The sequence below is a fragment of the Etheostoma cragini genome, chromosome 8 (genome assembly GCF_013103735.1).
Source record: "Etheostoma cragini isolate CJK2018 chromosome 8, CSU_Ecrag_1.0, whole genome shotgun sequence".
Taxonomy (NCBI): domain Eukaryota; kingdom Metazoa; phylum Chordata; class Actinopteri; order Perciformes; family Percidae; genus Etheostoma; species Etheostoma cragini.
In genome coordinates, this window is record NC_048414.1 from 5,682,113 (window position 1) to 5,704,649 (window position 22,537).

The following is a 22,537-nucleotide window of genomic DNA, read 5'->3' on the forward strand; positions in this document are numbered from 1 at the left end:
AGTAATGGTAGTAAAATAAATCTTTACAGCCCTGAAGCAGGAAGTGAAATTAAACAGGGAGCTCTGTGAGTGTGAGGTAAAAATGAGGGCATAAACCGTAGAGAGTGATGACTGCACATAGGCGGCCTCTTGGCTGTAAGTCCTGCAAACTTCCAGATTCTTATTGAACAAGTGCTCTTGGGGCTCTTTTTGTCTTTTTTTTTTTTGTAATGGAACAAGAAATATACTCAAGTTTTAAAAACATTTTATTGGTCTCGTTTGTGAACGACACAATCTACAAAGATACCCAAATGGAGATGTCCTGATGATCACACAGGCAGGAGAAGATTAGTAGTAATAGAAGTAGTAGTAGTAGTTGTAGTAGTAGATAACTTTTCATTGTCCCAGGGGTCATTTGGGCTTGCGGCCCAGTTGCATGGCACTTGACAGGACATCAGACAAATGATGCAAATAAATAGTCCCTCCATCAGACACCGACAGACATAACATAAAAACATAAATCACACGCTACAATACACTACACTATACTATACACCCATGGGTCTGACCAGGCCAGCTGGACATCTGGCTTATTTCGACAGATTTAAGACTTTTATGGCTTGTGCTGCAAAATAAAATTTGGATCTGTTCTTGGTTAGAAGGGGTGGGCAGAAACGAAGTCTAGACGGCAGTAGTTTGACATGAGATGCCCGGGGATGTGTGTGGACACATACAACAGTAATGGCCTTTCTCACCAGTCTTTCTTTGTAAATGTGTTCAATGTTCGGAAGTGTTATGCCAAGTAACTTACAGGCAGTTGTAGTTGTTTTCCTGATTGTCTTTTTCTGTGACTCAGTGGCATTTCCAAACCAGCAAGTAATACAGCAAGTTAACACACTTTCAATAAAAGCAGTTTAGAACATTTGGAGCATTTTGTTATTGGCATTAAAAACAAGCATTTTCTTTAAAAAGTACATTCTTTGCTGTGTCTTAGTGTGTATGAGTCCTATTTTATCTTGTTGTCCAATACAATGCCAAGGTATTTGTAGTTTGTACTGGCCCATGGCCCATGATCTACCTCCCCATCCTTTAGCAGACTCAGAAGAGCTGTATCATCTGCATATTTATTAAAGTACCTGTTTTGTAAAGTGCTAGTACATGAATTTGTGCAGTAAAGAAATAGTAAAAAAGATAAAAACACATCCTTGTGGAGAGCCTGTGGATGTTATTACCTTAAAAGACAGAAATGAGCCAACTCTGACCTGCTGGACTCTATTTGTAAGAAAGTCCATGATCCACTGGCTAAAATGTCTGCAAGAATCTTAGGTTGCATGGTGATAAAAGCAGATGAAGAGTCCACAAATAGAATCTTAGTATGGTTTCTCAAGATGAGTGTGCAAAAGAAGCATTAATGTCAAAATTGTGTCATTCACCCCACTGGAGGCTTGATAAGCAAATTGCAGGGGTCTATAATATGGTAGGTTTGGAATACAATGTATCTCTTTACCAGACGCTCCAGGCACTTCATGACCAGAGATGTCAACGTATAGGTAGGAAGTCATTGGACTCTATGGGTCTTGGCAGTTTTGGGACGGGTACAATTGAAGATGTTTTCCACCGGATAGGGACTTTACAGAGGTTAAGAGAGGTGTCGAAAATGTCAGTAAACACAGTGTAATCAGGCAGAGGAAAGGGAAAACACTTGTTTGGGTTTACCAGGGGTCTGTAGAGGGCATTTGAAATAAAAATAATTTACAAACTAAAATTGGTATTGATGCATTAAGGCTACAGGTCCTCTCTTATCACACAAAAAACAACTAATTAACTTTATTTAATACCTGTGTTGCTATCCTACCCAATTTCTCTGTCAATCTCTCCCTCCAGCGAAGTCCAGTATGTTGTTCTTCAGAACGTGGCAACAATGTCGATTAAGAGAAGGGTGAGCAACACTTGGTGGGATCTTTTGGATGTTTGTGTGTGAAATTTGAAATCAAATGCTGCAGATTCACTAAGGTTTTTGTTCTCTCTTCCTGTCGTTATGTTTCACAGGGGATGTTTGAACCGTACCTGAAGAGTTTCTACATCCGCTCAACAGACCCAACCCAAATAAAAGTCCTAAAGGTTCTTTTCTAGTCTATTCTATTGTGCTGCTCTTGTTTTTCTCTTTATCAATCGATAAATGAGAAAAGGAATGGAAGATCAATTATCTTAATCTGAGTCATATTAGTATAACATAAAGTATATATTTGCAGCATCTTACACTAACTTATTGAATCAACTCTTGGCAAGTCGACTCCCATAAATCAGAATGAAGCAGTTTTTAAAATGTAGACATCAGTGTTAACTCTTTGGCACAGAGTTAACAGTGCTAAAATAAAGAAGATGACGAAATTACAGTAAACATGGCTTTGTATTCCCCTTATAAATTTAAGCTTTCAGTGTTAAAAAACGTTTCTTTTTTTGTGTTTTTTGCAGCTGGAGGTTCTCACTAATCTGGCCAATGAGACGAACATTTCCACCATTCTCAGAGAGTTTCAGGTACAGTAAAAAACAATTAAAAGTAGCAAAACAAAAAATAGATCAGACCTGTACTTCAGCCAGGAGTGATTCACCAGCTTCCTGTATGTTTTTCTGTACTGAGTGAATATTTCTTTCCAACAGACGTACATTAAAAGCATGGATAAAGACTTTGTGGCCGCCACGATCCAAGCCATTGGCCGCTGCGCTACCAACATCGGCGAGGTGAGGGACACGTGTCTGAACGGCCTGGTGCAGCTGCTGTCCAACCGAGACGGTAAGTCTTTCAATTTGACAGTCTGGGTGCTTTTTAAGTGATACATATTGCTGTATATATAGTATAAGGAATACATAGTTGCAGCTAGCAGTATCAGATTTAAGGTCAATAGGATAATTGAATCATGCTTATTCATTTGCATTTGTAAATGAAATATAAGTTAGCACAGTGGAAAAAATAAGCAGAACCTAAGTTTAAGATTAGATATGAATCTCCAAGACACAGACTTCATGTCTAAACAAACTGGAAAAATCAAATAAAAACAACCGGTTTTATTCAGTTAATAAGTAAAGGACTGCATTTGAATTTTAGTGAGTCAATCTACTTAAACTAAAACTTTATTTGTGCCCCCGAGGGGCGATCGGGTGTGCAGCAGGTATAAACACATAAAAGACACATGAATACTTATGTGATAGACAGACAGTCAAGAGTGGGGTGGGGTGGGCTGGGGGGAATAGCATAAACCTGAACAACAGTAAAAACTGGAACACAACCTAGTACCCATAGAGTACTGAGCAAGGTGCATGGATAGCAGCATTAAAGTAGCCTACACAGGAAAAATGTATACAATACCAGCCAACCACAGTAGAATAAATAACCAACCAAGAAATAAATAAAGAAATAAAGTAGCCAAAGAGTTCAAGGATGACTCCTCCCCTGCCCGTATTCAAGAGAAGGAAATGGCTGCGGGTATAAATAAGTACTTATATCTGTTACTCCTGAGAGGTGGACATCTTAATCTAGGATGAAAATGAAGGAAAGAAAATCAATTCACTTTTCATTTGAGGATTTATGTCTTGTCTTCCCGTTGTACAGAGTTGGTTGTAGCCGAGTCGGTGGTGGTTATTAAGAAGCTGCTGCAGATGCAACCGGAGAAGCACAGCGACATCATAAAGCACATGGCAAAACTAACAGACAACATCCAGGTGAGAGTCTCATTCACAAACTGCTGTCAGTGTCTGGATTTTAAATGTTTAGTTACAACAAAGGTAAGTTACAGCCAAGTTGTTCTTGGTTTGAAACAAATCATGGGTTGCTGTGTTAAATCAAGCTTGCCAAATGAGGTTTATCTTTCCAACACCCAAACACAACCATCTAATTTGATTTGAATTGTTCTCAGGTGCCGATGGCACGGGCTAGTATCCTGTGGCTGATTGGAGAATACTGTGAGCATGTACCGAAGATTGCCCCGGATGTTTTGAGGAAGATGGCCAAATCGTTCACTAACGAAGAGGACATTGTCAAGCTACAAATCATCAATTTGGCCGCTAAGCTCTATTTAACCAACTCCAAACAGGTGTGACGCCATTTCATCACTAGTAATGAAAAACACTATAAAACATTAACTTATCAACCGTTTGAGCAATGCTACCAAGCATCAATAAAGTCTTAAACTTAATATAAAATAATTCATCACCATTTATTAGTTTTTTTTTCAATTATTAATCTTTATCTGCAAAGTAACTAGCAATTACACTTAATAAACAAATAAATGTACTGGAATACAAAAAGTAGAATATTTGAATCTGAATTGTAGGATACAGTAGCAGAAAATGGAAATACTGAAGTTAAGTACAAGTACCTCAAAATAGTCCTTGAGCACTACTTGAGTAAAAATACTTACCGGTAATTACTTTGAACCACCACGTTTGACCAGAGTTGCTGCAGGGGGGGGTGCCCTAATAATAAAAGAAGAAAAAAATAATTATAAAAATATATATGTATATACTGTATATATACTATATATACCTTGCTACCTAGCAACACCCAAGGAACTACTCAGAAAATCCTGTAAAACACCTAGCAACCAGCTTGACACGATCAACCAATATTTACCCAATGCAACGTTATGATATTACAGTTTGTACTTCCCTAATCCTACATGTCCTTAATATTCCTTCTTCTCGCAGACCAAACTGTTGACGCAGTATGTTCTGAACTTGGCGAAGTACGACCAGAACTATGATATCCGTGATCGGGCACGCTTCATCCGCCAGCTCATCGTGCCCACCGAGAAGAGTGGAGCTCTCAGCAAGTACGCCAAAAAACTGTTCCTCGCCCTCAAACCTGCACCAGTCCTCGAGTCTCCATTTAAAGGTACAGAAGGCATTTACATTCAACTGCGAGCAGGTTGAAAACTATAACGTCCCACTATAATTCTTGAGATAAACACTAAACACTGAAACAGAGATTACTCAAAGATGTGCTTTGATCAGCTAGTAGGTTTTCATCAAATTTGGGAAATTTCTTTATGAGATTTCCTTACACTTTGCTGTTTACTTTATATAAACTCAGAGGCTATCTCTAATGTCCGTTGCATATCAACTTTTATAAATTGGCTTGTACTCATAGAACAAAGACACTCACATAGTTTTAGGGATAGGTGTCTGTACATCCATGGGTACATTGCTAACAGGAACAGCTAATAGCTAATTTTGCATAATATAATTATGCCAATTTGCCAAATGCAGCCCACAGCTTTTTAACTGACTCCATGGGAACATTGTACTTCCTCTTTAAATCACCCAAATCACGTACAGTAAGTTATAGGAACTGTAGTTCCAAAAATTAGATCATTAAAAGAATAATAATAGGAGTATAATATTAATAAAACTGAGCAAAAAGTGTGTTACCTCTGTACACATCCTGTATTCCTTGTTCTTGGGTTTTTGCAGACCGAGACCACTTCCAGTTGGGTTCATTGTCCCACTTGCTGAATGCCAAGGCTGGTGGCTACCAGGAGCTGCCTGACTGGCCTGAAGCCGCCCCAGACCCCTCCGTGCGCAACGTGGAGGTGAAGGATTCTGTGCGTGCAGTGGGAACAGTAATATACAGAGACACAGGGGTCCCCTGGGCTCTCCAGGGGCCCCAAAAGGTGGAGGGGAGCGAAGGTTGCTCCTGCCCCAGAGCAGTGCCTCAGAGGGGCTGGACAGAGTCACCCGAGCCTCACATCCAATATAACATTAACTCCAATATAACATTGATTCCTCTTTCACTAGCCATCTTCCATCCACTTACAGCTCATTAGCATTAACAGCTCATCCTTTTTGGCCTTCATCTATTTCCAAATGGATGCTGCTTAAAATCTCCCTCCCCTGCATGGAGGACAATGAGTCACAAAGGAGAAAAGAGGATTACAGCTTCTATTTAGAAACGTCTGATTCACTATGAAAACACAGTCGTGGCAACTTTGCCACTCTCTCTGCTGCACTTGCTTCTGTTCGGCAGCAGCTCACTCGCCCCATCCAGGTGATTCTTCACCGATGTTTGAGCCAATAGCACATGCGATCCAGAAGGGAACAGATTTGGGAGCTACAGTCTAAGTTTCCCCTCCAATTCAGTATCAACAGCAGAAAAACACCTCTCCTGTAGCCTGTGCTAGAGGTTGACCTAAGGAGGGCTGGCACCTACAATTATACCAATATATCTGTACAAGTGCAGCTAATAGTGGATAATATGCAGCAATTTCTTTTTCTAATTACTTCCCAAATTTTCTTCAGGACTATAGCTGAACACAATAATTTGATCCAAGTCTTTTGTAGAGCATCGTCCTAACTCACCAAAGTCCCTCCTCTTCTTCTTCTCCATCCCATTCACTCCATGTGCCATCGGTTCATAACCAATAATGTGATCTAAATGAAGACATAAATCAAATCTTGAGCGTGTTACTTCTTTTTCAAAAGACTCAAATAATTCATTTGATTTTAAGTTTCAGAAGTGACCTCAGGGCTTGATTTTGCCATCATATTTGTTAATTATTGTGGTTATAGTGTAGTTTTATTTTGCTCACAGCTCAATGTTCCATACCCGTTGTTAACTTGTCATTTCATTGTGTGGCAGATTTCAAGATGAGGCCACAGGTGCACTGAGTTATATTTTGACTGGTGGTGTACAAGTGACCATACAGGGAGTTTAGTTCGTTTTGAGATAAACAAGTTATTAATGTTACATTATTGTTGACCGTTTCCAAAACATTTAATTCGATTCTAATTTGATTTCTAGCCCCCAGGCAAATATTTGTTTATTGTGAAAGTTAAAACTGGCTTGAGATATCTAATCCATTACAGTGAACAATGTCTTGCTTGTATGTTGTTATCAGAGTTACATCATGTGATGATGCAGCTGTGAGCAGTCTGTTTTGAGAACTCTAAGAATCTCTGACATTTGATTGATTTTCTGACAGCAGACCTCATTACTGCAACCAGGTTAGCAATGCCCTACCCCAATTTTGCCTCCCTTAATGTGGTCTGGCAGGGATCAAATCACATTAGCTCCCAATGTCAACGGATTGTTTTCACCGTTTGCAGTTTTCAGACTAGAACAAACATTGCAGCTGTTCATTAAAAATCCTCTAAATTACCAACCTAAATTTAAATGATTTTAGGTCATCGCAAAATCATGTCACATTTAACAATGATAGCATTTAGTTTCATTTTAGATATTGGATCCAGGTGTTAGAGGGGTTACAATTGATGTCTTTGCTGATGGGTCTTGTATGTTTTGCCTATAGATTCACAGCGCGTGTTGCAGAATGCAGAAAACCAAATTGGTTTGCAATAGTTGACCCAAAGCGAGACATTGAAACCCATTTTAACCTTAGTACATGGATTAGTTCAGCTAATTTGGAAAAGTACATATTATGATTTGGTAAAATATTGCACATTTGAACATGATGGGTGGTGTTGATGAAGGTATACTTCATCTGATAGGACTGTGAGATCTCAAGCATGTCTCAAATCTCTGCCAGTTGTTAATCAAAGTGTTTAAAAAAAATGACGACTTGGAGGATAGGTAATCAGTCTATAGACCTAAAAAATATGCTTTAAAAAAATGCTCAGCAATGATGTATAATATACAAAAGCCTCGCTGCATCATTTTCAAACTGAGTGTATTACATCCACTGCTTTCCCTCTGCACATTATGCATATCCACAGACAGAGGAAGTCATAACCACCGGCGAGGGGCGAATCAGCTTGCTAGGAGAATGGAGAGAGGTGCCCCCCTTCTCCTCCCTCTCGGTTTGGGAGTGCGGTGGTGTTTGTTTTGATGACTGCTTTATTTCTTTTCTCTTATAGTCTCTCTCTGGTTGTCTTAATGTAGTAAATGAGGATGATCACGCTGAGAAGATTAATAAGATGTTACCCCTCAGTGATGAATCCCTGAATCAGTACAGATTCATTAAGAGAGACAGCTGTCTTTTTCCCTAGTGGAAAGAGATTAACTAGAAGATTGACAAATAATAATTTAGCCTCTTGCATGGTTAAGAAATGAAGTTATAGAAAAAAAGTGGAAGACGAAGCTGATCCAAGAAGCTAATTTAAGCAGTCAAAAGGATTAGAAAACTGAGCTTGACAACAGTTGACAGTCTGAAAGTTGCTCAGTTGTCAAGGAACTGTAGATACAAACCTCATATTATATTAAATATGCTGAGAACTTTTAGGACTTGTCTTCCATGTAGGCTTAGAATTTAACATTTGAAAACTGCAGTTGACATAACAATCTCCTCTCAAGGTTCACTTATTTACACTTACTTTTAAGCCAACAAGGACAACAAGTCCTACAAGTGTTCAGCAGAATGATAGAAAGTTTTGAACTCTACAGTTTCATGACAACTTAGCAAATCTGATCTGTTGATGGTAACAATGAATGAGAGGTAAAATGTGAAGTGTGTTGGATAAAAGCGTTCTATAGTAAATGCACCAACAACAAACGCCCCAGAACAAACGAGTACATAGACCTTGAGTGGAGATTGTTTTGCCATCTGGTTAGTTAAGGGACCACTAACGTCCCTGTTTCTTCTTCTGCACCTAATTGGTCTCATGTGAAATCTTTCACAGTTCACAGTTTGTGAAAGTGTCCCAAATGTTGTTTTGTGATACTGTGTGATGGGATTCTGATTTCTGCTTATCCCTCTTCTGTTCACCTTTTCATATAGTTTCATTTAAATCCATGCTACTTTAACATCATGCTTCGTCCCTGATAAAGACTAAATGCATTGTTGTCTATCTGCTTGATGTATTAGAAAGTAATGAATTCTATTGTTGACTTTTTCTTCTTTTATATTTATTTCTTCTTTTAGTATTTATTTGAGTACATTCAGTACAATTAAGTTATATTGGAGTGCATTGATTTTACCAAAAAAAGATCCCTTGATACTTTTTTTTAGCTACCTAGATAATGTGCTAAATACTGTGATTGAATTTGGGGTTTATTTTTTGTCTCTGGTATCAGAAACTGTTCTCACACGTCTTCTTTTTTAGACCAGAAAAGCCGAAACCTTCCAGTGCCTGTTACTCTTGCTTTCCTGACTTTTTTCTAAAATCTTTCTCCTTCCTTGTCTCACCTGCATCCCAATCTTTTTTCTTTTCCACATCTGCCAGGTTTTTACGCTGCTTGAAAGAGTCACAACATTAACAAGTGTGAGTCAGTTAGCGGCTGAGAGCCCACCTCCTTGAGCCTCAACACATATAACGGCAAAACCCAAGTGCTTTTTGACCCCCCCACCTGCCTAATGTAGTTGCTGTTCTGTGCCTAGCCAAAGCTACCTGAAACAAAGCACTGTCTTCCTCTGTGTCTCTACCATTAAAGAAGTATTTCTTTAAGTAAGATGGCGGTCCTCTGACACATGGAGATGCATTAGCAGCCCTGTGGGTTTTTAAATGGAGTTTGGAGACGTCCACACTCATTAGCTGATGGATCTAGTTAATGAGTTTGGTCACACAAAGGGCAAGACAGATCTGCCTCAGTTTTCAGTTGTAAAACGTGTGGGAGGATAGCCGCCACTCCTCAAAGACATCACTTCTCTTAATGGAACAGCTCCCCGTATTAAAAGAAAACCATTTCTGCACCTGGTCATGAAGGCATCACCTGGTACTATAGTCTATCCGTGCAAAAAAATAAAAAAAAAATTGCTCTCTGACTGTCAGATCTAAAAGCAGATCTGATGGCTGGCTTTGTTTGGCTGCATCACGCCCAGGCCGAGGCATTCATGGCCATGCTACTGTAATCTGCCCACGTCTCTGCTTTCATGACTGGTTTGACACCGAGGCGGAGCTGACGGCTAACTATCTGAGTTCTGCTTTCTCTGCCAGGTGCCAGAATGGACCAAATGCAGCAGCCGAGAGAAGAGAAAGGAGAAGAAAGTGGAGAAGCCGTTCTACTCTGACTCGGAGGGCGAGTCTGGACCGACGGAGTCAGCTGATAGTGGTAACTTTAGGGAGCTGTGTCGGTGACATCACATCCTTTAGTCAAATGTGTCTGTTACAGATGTTTGTGTGCAGTTGTGTTTGTGAGCATGAGAGTTTTTCTGAAAGCCAGCACGAATGGGGCTGCTTTACTAAGGCTGCTTTTGGTGTCCCTGTTTTCTGTGTAAAAATAACTGACCCACTCACCTTCCGACTCCGATCTTTCCCGGCTTCAGAGTCGGACTCTGCCAGCAGCTCAGAGAGTGGCAGTGGCATCGAGGAGAGCGGGTCGGGATCAGAAAGCGAAGAAAGCGAGGAAGGCTCTGAGTCTGAGCAGGAGGAAGAGAAGGAAAAGGACAAGAAGAAGAAAAAGAAAGAATTAAAAAAGCCAGTGCAAGAAAGCGAAAGGTATCACATGCTTTTAGTAGAAAATGATTAACATTACATTTTGTGTGCCGGTAAATCATATACCTTCCTGAGACATATAATTCCTTTTTACATGCTTTCAGTTCATTGTGTGTTTAACGGTGGTCCCTTTGATTTCTTCTCATAAGCCTATTTCACAGATCCAGTTTAGTTTGATAGGGAGCTCTATTATACAGTACAATATGCCCCATAAACTTATATTAAACTTTCTGAACTTTGCTTTCTTTCCCAGCGAGCAGAGCAGTGAAGAAGAGAGGAAGCATGAGAGGAAAAGTAAACAACGTAAGAGCGAGTCAGAGTCTGAATCGGACGAGGAGGAGGAGAGTGAGTCTGAAAGCAGCCAATCAGAGTCTGAAGACTCGGAGTCTGAAGCAGAAGTCAAAAAGAAAAAAAAGGTATTGAAAAAAAGAAATTAGGACAGAAGTAGAAATTTGGACCCTATCGACATCTAAAACCACTCACTGACCTTTGGGCCAAACATTGCTGTATTTAGAATTAACACAGTAACATAAAAACCTGCATGTATTCATGTCAGTGTTCTTTCATCTCCTTCCAGGCAGCTGAATCGAAACCTTCTTCTAAGCCTGTCAAGAAAGACATCAAGAAAGACAAGAAAGAAATGTCTCTGCTGGACCTTGATGATTGTAAGTCTTTTCTAAACCTTTTTTGTTTTTTTTACTTTTTGCTTAGAAAAAGAATACAAAAGTAATGGCCCTCACTTCCGTGAGGAAAAGTCAGAGGACAAGGTTGTTGCAAACCATGCGATTGTTATTCAAAATCATAGTAACAGTTTGGTTCACTTTACTGTGCCAACTTGAAACAAAAAAACATGTTCTCACAAGAGAACAATATAACAAATAGATGAATACAGTCAGGTCTAAATTTAGGGACATCCTTGTTGAATGCATCTCACACTCTCATTTCTATTCCCAGTCGAACCTTCACCCTCTCCTCAAGCCACACCCGTCAACGCCTTCCTGTCCAACAGCCTTGCGACCGACCTGGAGGGATTATCTTTGTCTGATGCTGTCCTCTCTCCGGCAGTAAGTACTTCACTTGTCTCTGTATCTTCCTGGTTAGTGTCTTCACTCTAATAGACATTCACTTTAATAGACAAAACAAAAGAAAGGATTGTAGAAGAGGTGATACCTGGTAGTTCAGACATTTATAGTCTCATGCATACAGCTGCTACCCAGCTGCCGCTTACTATATTAGCATTTAGTTGTATGCCTGTTGATGAAACTGAAATGTTTTTTTTTAAACATGAGCAGAGTCACACTGGCAAACTATAATGCATAGTACCGCAATAAATTCTTAAAACGTTGATGTGAGTGTCCTTCCCTTGTTGAATAAATACTAAAGGTGCCAGTGATCCATGGGCAAAAATAATGTATTGCATTATACAGTATATAAGGCAAACACCCTGTCTTACACATCCAACTAGACAGGCACTTGTTGGCCCAATGTTGATGTAGTGTGAATTTTTCCAGTAGGGCAGTAATACTTTTGATTATTCTGGCACCACATGAATGCAGCACAAATGCACCATCAATGTTAACAAAAGTGAAAAATAATTTGTGTGTCTACTCCTTGACTTGGAAGGAGTTCTTCCTTGGCCCATGCCACACACTTTCAACAAAGTGAAAACAGGTTTTTGATAATCCTGCTGACAAATACAGACAAACCAACCAGCAAAGCTGAGCTGATCCGAAAACATAACCTCCTTTAAGGAGTAAGACTTTTGCTTTGTCCGAATTGTACCCCTTAACTCTTACCCATCATTTCCAAGTCCCTCTAATGGTGACTAGAGGTAAACAACTCAACCATCAAACTGATTTATTTGAAGCTGACAGCAGGTCCAGCAACAAGATTGTGGAGAGAACAGCTGTACGAAAAAAAATAAGTTTTGTAATTTAGTGCCCATAACATATGAACCATTGTATTAGTCAGTGGCACACATGAATTATATCTTTACATGACTCTTGGTGGCTTTATGTTTGGGTGAATATTAATGGGTGCTCTTTCTACCAACTGAGCTATCCGGGCGCCCCTCTTGGTGGATTTTAAATACATTCCCAAGGAAAATGTCTTTATAGTTTAACAGCCATTGTTTGTAGTGTTTTGTATTTGTAAAGGTCTGAGAGCATCACACAGCCTGGATTTCCATCTTTGGTCACCTCGCTGCACCAACAAAGTCAATGAAAATATATTTCCTAACAAAGCACATGTACCATGTATCAATGTACCAATAGGTGCCACTCTGTGAATAATTTATGAGGATATTTCCTTCAGAAAAAGTGAATTATGAACAAATGTAGCTCACATGCTTACATGAATCTGCCTGCAGACCATCTCTCCCTCCAGTGCGCTGAAGAGCTACGAGATGCTGCACCGGATCACTGGCGAGGGTCTGTCGGTGGAGTACTGCTTCAGCCGACAGCCATTCAGCCCCGACGCCAACATGGTGGCGGTGCAGATGCAGTTCACTAACAACGCCACCTCCGACACCAAGAACCTGCACATGGAGGACGTGAAGCTGCAGTCGGGGATGAGGGTCAAAGAGTTTCCTGAGATTGGTGAGTGACTGGCTGGTAGGGACGGTAGAGACTGAACTTTTTTATTGCCACGTGATCCAAATCAGACACTAGTTTATATTTTGCAGTTATTAAAAAAAGAATAGGAGTAGCCTTGGAAGCTGCAGTCTTACTTACACCTTGCAAAGAGAAATGTAAGGTAAAATAATGAATATGGCATGATGTTCTGTTATTAGACCATTAACAGTTAAAGGATTTAAAATAAAATGTTAATGGGGGTACTAAAGGCTAGGGATTTTCAAAAATACAAACACCTATCTTCTATGCCTTTTGTGTACAATTTGGGCCTGTTTATGGTGCTAAACGACAGGCCAGGGGGTCACAAAGACCATTAAGATGTGAATAAAACAGGGAAGAATATAAAATACAGGTAAAAGAAGACACAAGGGAATAGAAATAAACCATATGAATGCAAATGGAATTTATAAAAAAAAGGTTGGATGGATTGAAATGGTAATGGTTTACGTTTCAATCCGTTTGTAAGCAGTTTTTTGGTATGCATACTGACTTTTGGAGTGCCGCACATAGTCTCCTGTGGAGCACACATGTATAATGTCAGATCAAAGCTGCTGAATGAAAGTTTATGGGGTTTTATTCATGCATGTGTCAACATTGTTGCGCTTTTGTTGTTGTGCGTTGACAGAGCTTCTGCCAGCGGGTGAGATGGTCACAGCTGTAATGGGCATCGATTTCTGTGACTCAACACAAGCCGCGAACTTCCAGCTGTGGTGAGATGGATTCTGTGTTTTTATTGTGCAGACTTTGTCTTAACAACCTGCACTCTTCTCATAGTGCTGTGTGAAAACATAATTGATTCTGCTGAGTTTTGAAACTGTTGAAATTGTTAGTTTTGCAAGTAAAAAGTTGTTTTAAACTCACAATTGGGATATTTTCAACCATGATTTGTGAACAGCACTGATGAAACTAATAAAACAATAATAAGCAGTAAAGTTTATATCGGGGGTCTTCAACGGTTGTTAAGCCAATGACGCCCTTAACAAATACTTGGGATTTATATAGGAGGAAGAGTAGTCTTTTAATTTGCAGATTGAGCAGTAATTTACTAATTTCAAATTAAAGCTAGGTTTTTACTTTAGAAACAGTTCTTGCTTTACAAAAAAAAGCTGGTTGAATCTACCTTTTTGCCAGGTTTGGACTATGGATATATGTTTTATGGACACGCCACAAAGACCCTGTTGAAATCTGGACTCCGTGTATCATTCAGTGCTGAGATTTATAATCCATGCAAAGCACTCTACCCATCACTGTGTATTAGATGAAATGGTTGGTTGGCCCTCACTCAACACAAAAAGGCTCAAACATTGGTTGATCTTTGTGTACAGATCAATACCTGGACATTCTTTCATATGGCACATCTGAATACAATCTAAGATCAAATAGATACATACTGTATGATGTTCCACAAACTAAAACAGAGTTTGGCAAAACTGCTTTTAGTTACAGTGCTCCTACTTCATGGAATGTGTTGCAAAATCAGCTAAAATTGCAGGTTCTTTTTTCACACACTGAATTTAAGTCCTCATTCATGTTTGTTTCTTACTTGTTGTCTGTTAAAGTGCCTTCTACTGTATTTGGACAAAATACTAAGCTATTAAAATAACCTCATAATTGTTGGCATGATTTTATAAATCATGATTTAATTCGAGTGTCAAAAACTTACCTATAGGCCAGTAAGCTGTGGGGATTTAAGTTGCTAATAATATGTTGGATTCATTTTAAGACTTTTATATTTTTGTCAAAAATGTACCATAATTTAGAGGCTCCCCTGCATTGACTCTGAGAACCCCATAGATGGCCCCGGGACCACCTGTTGTTTTCGAAAAATAATAATTCCTAAAACTGCTTTTTCTCTCATGTCTCTCAGCACTCACACCAGGAAATTCTTCGTGTCGATTCAGCCGCCAGTCGGGGAGCTGATGAGGCCCATCTTCCTAACAGAGAATGAGTTTAAAAAGGAGCAAGGTGAGTGATAAAAGAAAATGAAATGACTCTGTTAGAGAATATAGAATATAAAGTATATGTATAAAAATACAAAGTATTTCTGATTCTGAAAAACACTGTGACATTTACTACCATCCCATTCAAACAAGTCTATTTGAGAGGGAAAGGGGAGTTAGCTGCTCCTGTGTGTAGGTTGATGCACAAGGGATTTCTTTTCTTACTACTTGTCTTATCGATTTTGTTATTTCGGCAACTTTATTTTCATTTATACTGTATTTCCAAGCATAAAGAGTGGGTCAACATGGCCGACATTAATTATGGGTTATGTCTCATAGGAACATACAGTATATGCAGTCCATTTTGACCAATATAGATAATTTTGTTCTTATTAATCTATATGATACTAGTCAATTTCAAACAGTTTATTTCACTAACAATTGCAGTCTAGTTGTCCTTGGTTTGAAGTTTTGTCAACTATTACAAAAATGTTCATTATGTCTTTCACAATCTCCCCACACAGATTATTATTCTGGGATCACTTTGTGGGGATATTATTGCTGTATGTTCTTGATAAACAAGCAGTGGTGTGCAATTTGTTTGAGTAAATCAGACCTTTGTCAAGTTTAAATAGTCGCTCCAGAAAGATAAGAAAACCTGCTGCACCTTTGTTGATCAAAGTCTGATGTGCACATTCAGTAACCATACAAACTCGGCCCATTGATAAAATGACTGTAATGAGATCAAATTAAGGCGGATACATCTATAAAACGGTGCTACATAAAACTTGCTTTACATTTGCAGTCAGAGAGAATAAAATCAATTACCTTTTTATCATCATTAGCATTTATTTTAATATTTGTGTCCCTATAATATCAGCTGTAAATAAATTGGATGTCAAGTGCAAAACTTTCATCATTGAAAAACATATATTTTATTACCTTGAAATGAATTCAACACCTAATTAGACAGGTGACATCACTCATGCAGTTTATTTTTGTAGTGTGTATTCTTTTATTAATATCCTATAATATGCACGGTTAAAGTACATGCTGTAAATAATCACAGTATAGCATGATGTTTCTTTACTTTGATGGGCAGCCTTTCAAACTAACCTCTGTCTCAATACCCACACTAAAGCATTCGTGAGTAGACAAGTGCGTACTTGTGTGAGATATTTCTGGTAATCACGTCCTTTTGAGGGTTGTCATGGTTCACTGGAACACACTTCATTAATAATAATGAGACTCAGTCAAGCACAGATCTTTATTTTAATTTATTCTTTATTTTTAAAAGGAACAAACATATAGGATGAAACATACAGTATTATATTTACATTCAGATGAAAGTTTGTGAAAAAATTAAAATATTCTTCATAAATAATAATAATAATATTTATTCTTGTTGACATATAAGAACTACAAATGTATTCTTAACATCTATCACCATCCAAAGCTCTTCTTCTTACAGAGTGTAAATTGTAATTTCCCTACTGGGGATTAATAAAACAAATTAAATTAAATTAAATTAATTAAATTATATCTGAGAGATTAAGTGACACTATCTGTTTTCACTGTTTGTAATGTTCAGACACAAATAACAATATTAAGGGAGAATCATGTCCGTTTCTTATTTGGGAGCTTATCTACCGCCAACAACTGGGCTGATGTTTCTCAAGTGTGGGTGAAGTGTACTTGTTGTTTGTATATTTCTGACGGGGACACACTCGTCTACCGCGTGGGGGTATTAGGGCAGATCCTGAGTGTTAACTGGCCACTTATAAACCAACCAGGTTTTTCAAATATAATCTGGAAAACATGTTTATAAGAGCAGCTAGTGTCTGTTGTTTGGTGTTCATTTCCCACCCTGACTAACACTGAGCCAGTTTTGAGCTCAAACAAAGCCGTAGTGTCTCTTTAAACATGTGTCATATCCACGGTTCCTCCCTTTTTGTACTGTTGCCAATAGAGAAGCTATTACTAGGTAAGTTAATAGATTTGTTTTTTCCCAGCCATCTGTGTGCCCACCTGCCTTTTAGCCAACCTCACACAGATCCCCCTACTCCTTCTCCTACTCCCCCCCCCCCCCCCCCCCCCCCCTGCCTTGGTAATCAACACCTACCTGCATCTCCTGGTCTGTAGCTGTAAACCCCATGTGTCAAACTCAACGCCAGAGGGCAAAATCCGTCCCCTTGCAAATTTTGATCCGGCCCATGTTTCGCACTAGGTTCCAATACATTTTGTCCCACCTAGTTTTTGTTGCCTTTTCTAAGGTTCTGGCCATTTTTTCCTATGAGTTTGTAGCTTTTTAAAATGTTTTTGACACCTTTTCCAGCGTTTGTTGGCACTTTTTTTAATGCTTTAAGCGCCTTTTTAATTTTTTTATTTTTACGTTTTTGCCGTTTGCTTAGACAATTTTGTTGCTTTTTTCAACATTTTTGTCGTTTATTCTATGATGACTAAGAAACTTTTTTGTGAGTTTTTGGGGGCTTTATGAGGCCCAAAATATAGGTGAGAAAGCTATATGAGACATGCAGTAAACAGTAATACAGTACAGCAATATTTGACTTTTTCATTTAAATAAAAGCGTGTCATAAACTATACATTTCTGGCCCTTGATGTGGTTCTCATTTTCCAGTCTAGCCCTTAGTGAAATTGAGTTTGACACCCCTGCTGTAGACAGACTCACTTGTACTAACAACCTGCATCATATTTAAAGCCGCTCACACTCAGGAATGATGGGAAATGCTCATCCACTAATCCCGATTCCCTTTTTAAGCACTGTTTGAAGCAAAAATAACATCAGGCTCGTTCTTATTTCTGTTACCTGAGCTTTCAAGGTTCTAAGGACCACTGACCATGTTGAGATTAAGAAGTGTTGCAATGTTTCAATGTTCAAACCTCGGTAGCCCAGACTGTTTTTGTGACTTGCAGTTTGAAAGACATCTTGACGTCTGAAACCAGACTATATTTGGTTGAAGAGTAAGAGCTTATTTTAGACGTCTTGGCTTCAACGGTTAGATTTCAACGTGCAGCTAATAACTATTTTCAGTAGCGATTAATCTGTTGACTATTTTTTTTATCAACTGATTGTGTTATTAGTCCAGTGTATTCCAGCATCCAGTTTTGTCTACTTGTAACCCATTTTCACAGGTTGCATACATTCTTTCCCTTTTGAAGTTTTTTTGGGGGAGTTTTTCCTTACATGAATCGAGGATAGAGGGTGTATGCTACACAGATAATGAAGCCCCTTGATGGAAGTATGTTGTTTTTGATTTGGGGCTACATACATAAGATTGATTAAACTTGAAATATATCTTTCTCAACCAATGACTCAAAGTGTTTTATATGAATACTTTTTAAGGTACATAAAATATATATAGTAATTCACAAGCGAAGAGCCTAAATTTAAGTTAAAAAAAAAAGAAAACATTTATCTTGTATAGAGTCCTGACCAATAGGTTAGGAACCACTGGTTTATTCTATTGTAATGGGGAAAAAAAGGACAATTGCCCATTACAACCAATACCGATAATCCAAAAAGATATTAAAGTTTGTTTTAAATTACATAAAGCAATCCAAAAAATCAAATACAACACTTTTGATGAAGAAGTTGTAACCAGTACATGTCTGGCATGTTTGGTTGATAAAGTACTCAAATAACTTATTTATGTTGATTATATTTTCTGTCAGGAGACTGATAGTTCCAGCAGTAGTTAGGACTTGCGTCACACTAAAATATAGTATATAGTCATTCAAATGCTGTTGAAACAACAATTACTGCCTATTTACTCAAGACGTGTCAACCAAATGTATCCAGGTTTTTCAACTGGATGTCTTGGTGTCTTTTGACCTGCTACTAAGAGGGGTAGTTCTTAAAGGGAAAACTGATTTGGTGCAAAATGTCTTACTTTCAGACTACATTGAAAACTCATGAACAAAGTTGCCTCTTTATTCCTTTGAATTTACCAAGAGAACTCTCTCCCTCCTCTACTGTGTTCAGTGGGAAGCATCAGTGCATTCCAGTTAAAGTTTCCTTTTGTAATCATGATGTATTGAGTCTTACATCTCATCACTGTAGTGTTAGCCTTATATACAGGATCTGTATATAATACTGTATGTCTGTAAATGGCAGATATCCTAAAAAAACATTAATTATTTGACTTTCTATAAAACAACACTGTATTGAGTCCCACACTGACACCGTACAAGCAACACCCTGTTATGTATCGCTGTATCATTTACTGCTTTGCGTTTTATGCCACTAGAAGATAGAAAAGCAGCAGCTACAATTTGAGAGCTTTCCCAGTTTGACCAGTGCTTTGCTCACTCCTCTACAGGTCAGCTGATGGGTATGAACGAGATCACGGAGAAGCTAACCCTGGACGTGAAGTGCCGGAACGAACACTCCATCGTCCAGAGGGTGACCACCGCCGCCAACCTCAGCAGAGTCCCCTGTGGCTCAGATAAAGAGTGCAGGTGAGAAGATTAGAATACATATCAGCAGGAACAGCCTCCGATATCTAGGAAGTGTCCTGTATGCTATCTATGAAAAAAAAGATGCATCATAACCTTCATGATTAATCTAAATCGTCAATCGCGCTTGAGATCCTGTTTATATTCACCCATTTCAGCTTCAAATTTAAGTCAGTAAAAGCTTATTTGTGTATCTTAATTGTGTATCTTAGTCGCTTAATTGTTCATAGGGAGAACATACTGTACTGTACAAACTCCATACAGAAAGGCCCGGAACAACCTGGATTTGAACCAAGAACCTTGGCAGAAGTGCTAACCACTTAGCCACCGTGCTGCCTATTACTGAATAATAATTAGATAAGCATTAGTGTTTGCATCACTTTAATGTTTCAGCTGATAAAGGTCATTTTAATCGCTTTTTATACTGCTGCGTAACTCATGAAATTGCCCCAATAAAGCTTACTTTTAATAGTAATTTAATTTATTATGTTGTTGTTTTTAATCAGAATCTGCAAAGTGACTACATTTAATTAAATAAATTAAGTAAAAAGGACAGTACCCTCTGAACCGTAGTGAATTATAAATGTAAAGTAGCAGTAAGTGGAAACACTCAAGTAAATTACCTATAGTTCAAAATTGTACATATTTAGATACTTTTCCAACACTGGCCATTTATGAAAGTATATTTCTTTCATGTGCAGATTTTTAATGGTGTTCATTATTATGTATACTTGTTGATGAACCAGCTGATTAACACTCATCCCTCCTTTGTTCTGTGGCTTGATCTTTACTTCTGACCTTTGCTGCTTTGACCTCAGTCCTCCTGTTCCTCCTCCTGATCATCCTGTCCACAGGTTTGCCGGCCGGACAGTGACCAGCAGCAGCCTGGTGTTGGTCACCGTGGCGACCAAGGAGGAAGGAGCCGCCAAGCTTACGATCAACTGTGAGAAAATGGTGATCGGCACAATGCTGGTGAAGGACATCCTCCTGGCCCTGTCGCAGTGACGCGTGACGTGTAGCCCTCTGCCCCCTCACCCTCACGCACCTCTCTCATATCATCCCTCACACGTGTAGCATCTCCTCCGCTCTCCTCTTAGCAGCGGAAGGGAGGAAGTTCCCAGAACGTTAAACCCAGGTTTGTTTTTTCCCAAAAGCCCTCTGTATTCACTAAATGCCACAGCTGCACATATTTACAACAATCAGACATGATCTGATATGAAATCCCTCTCTCAGTTTTAAATTGTCTTACGTCATTATTTTAAAATTCATATTTTTGCAATGTGTTTTACTTCTTTACTGAGCCAATTGGATTTATTGGACACCCAATATCAGAGTCAACTCAAAAGAGAAATAATTTGTGCATCTTTTAAACCTTAAATCAACTTATAATGAGAAGTAGCTCTTATCTAGAGTATGAAATAATTGTGCAGAAGTTGCTCATTGGCTAAACTGGACATTAGGTGAGCTTAAAGATTCAAGCACGACAAAACACAAGGTCCACTTACTTAATGTTTTCGAAGCTCTCAACCACATCTTGTGGTCTTTCTGCAGCAGATAGTTATTTGTTCACGAAGACTGAATGAAGAAAATGTAAACAGATAATAAAAAATGCTAGAATTCATAAAACATTTAGCACAGGAAAGTTCATATTACAACGCAGCTACAGTGCAGTGCAAGATAAAAACGAACAGCCTCAAATGTTTTTTTTACTAAAATGCATTAGCTAACAAAGTTTTAAGCCTTGAAGTAAAAGACATTTGGAGAGTTTTCTGGGAGTTTGTTCCAGATAATGTGGTGCAAAACAATAATGAATGAATGCTGTTTAGTTTGACTGTGGGATCACTAAGAAGACCTGAGACGTCAGGACAGTTTACTGGGTAGCAGCAGATCAGAGATGTACACTGGAAACACTGGGCTTTAAACTGGTCCCAGCTTGGACCGGGCAGAGTCACCAACAACCCGGAAGAAGAGAAAAGAAGGCCATTTACATTCAGTGTTAATCTCCAAAATACAACTTTAAGTAATCATGTGATAATGTTGAAACAAAAAACGACAAAGTTATTGAACTTTGTGTCAAAACAAAAGTTGAAGCCCAAATCTGTCACACCAATTTTAGCTTCTTATTAGCTATCAGACTCATTTAAAATGTAGATAATATAAGTAATAGATGATACTGCGGGTTTAAAATTACACCAAAACTCATTGATACAATAAAACATTGACTGTCAGATCAGAATAATCAATTCTCATCCAGTTGTTCGAAGTCATTAATTTAATGTAGCATGAAGGCTTGACTTAATCATTCCATTTTGGCACAATACACTTTGTTAATCAATAACTCAACTGCTTCTAAGAATAAATCTTCAGATCAAATTCTGCGATTTTAAGCATCTGGTCACTGTCATGGTGCACATGTTCATTTTAATAAGTGGGGCATTTATTAAAACTGAAGATGTATAAATGTTATTATATGTATTGCAACATGTAATACAGTACTAATATAAGTAAGGTGTGGGTGTGTGTGTGTGTGTGTGTGTGTGTGTGTGTGTGTGTGTGTGTGTGTGTGTGTGTGTATGTGCGTGAGTGTGATAACACTGAATATTGACCCGCTAAACTAGCTGTTTTCAAAATAACTCAAAATGACACTTGACCTGAAAGCATCATGAAGCAAATATTAATCAACACTGGACGCTAAGGAAGAAATAATGGCTTTGACATGCTGCATAGATTTAAAAATCTTAAATCTTACATTCAATTATAGATTCATAAATTTGCCTGGAAAAAAACTATGGAATAATTGCAGATTTAGAAAATCTTCTAAATTACTGACACAAATGTACTTATTAGTCCCCAAATTCTAGGGCCTCAACTAACAATTATTTTCATTATTGAATAATCTACTCATCATTGTTTTGATACATTGTTTTTTTAGTTGGTTCATAAAATATAAAAAATCATGTACTCATATACATTTAGGTTAAACTGTAGCCGTCCCTGCTAAAACATCTACTATTAACATAAAAACTCATAAACAAACTTTCACTAAAACATGGTTTCTGTTTGACTCTATGTAAAAGTGAGTGTTAAATTTGTGAGAACAAATTGTAATATCTATGGATTTTATTT

The 22,537-nt window shown here is 38.4% G+C and overlaps 1 protein-coding gene and 1 long non-coding RNA gene across 13 annotated transcripts in view; one reads left to right on the forward strand and one right to left on the reverse strand.

Annotated features, from left to right (window-relative positions):
* The window catches only part of LOC117949172 (AP-3 complex subunit beta-2), a 44,539-nt gene extending 23,043 nt beyond the window's left edge, over window positions 1-21,496 (forward strand). For 2 of the 12 annotated variants that reach the window (XM_034879225.1, XM_034879219.1), the window contains exons 10-29: window positions 1,864-1,918; window positions 2,029-2,100; window positions 2,455-2,517; window positions 2,641-2,773; window positions 3,590-3,699; window positions 3,894-4,070; window positions 4,684-4,870; window positions 5,449-5,579; window positions 9,154-9,192; window positions 9,865-9,979; window positions 10,194-10,365; window positions 10,616-10,778; window positions 10,940-11,027; window positions 11,317-11,426; window positions 12,731-12,959; window positions 13,621-13,705; window positions 14,863-14,960; window positions 16,905-16,919; window positions 19,276-19,414; window positions 20,230-21,496. In XM_034879225.1, the coding sequence (XP_034735116.1) occupies window positions 1,864-1,918; window positions 2,029-2,100; window positions 2,455-2,517; window positions 2,641-2,773; window positions 3,590-3,699; window positions 3,894-4,070; window positions 4,684-4,870; window positions 5,449-5,579; window positions 9,154-9,192; window positions 9,865-9,979; window positions 10,194-10,365; window positions 10,616-10,778; window positions 10,940-11,027; window positions 11,317-11,426; window positions 12,731-12,959; window positions 13,621-13,705; window positions 14,863-14,960; window positions 16,905-16,919; window positions 19,276-19,414; window positions 20,230-20,416 (2,368 nt within the window). In that variant the 3' untranslated portion in view covers window positions 20,417-21,496. The remainder of the gene's footprint in view (window positions 1-1,863; window positions 1,919-2,028; window positions 2,101-2,454; window positions 2,518-2,640; window positions 2,774-3,589; window positions 3,700-3,893; window positions 4,071-4,683; window positions 4,871-5,448; window positions 5,580-9,153; window positions 9,193-9,864; window positions 9,980-10,193; window positions 10,366-10,615; window positions 10,779-10,939; window positions 11,028-11,316; window positions 11,427-12,730; window positions 12,960-13,620; window positions 13,706-14,862; window positions 14,961-16,904; window positions 16,920-19,275; window positions 19,415-20,229) is intronic. The other 10 variants (XM_034879226.1, XM_034879223.1, XM_034879227.1 and 7 more) reach the window with 8 other exon arrangements.
* On the reverse strand, window positions 811-20,591 carry LOC117949183. Its single transcript, XR_004657640.1, has 4 exons — window positions 20,580-20,591; window positions 17,617-17,619; window positions 14,283-14,291; window positions 811-876 (listed from the first exon to the last, which is right to left on the reverse strand). It is a non-coding gene; the product is annotated as an uncharacterized LOC117949183 (long non-coding RNA).
* Window positions 21,497-22,537: the final 1,041 nt, after the last annotated feature.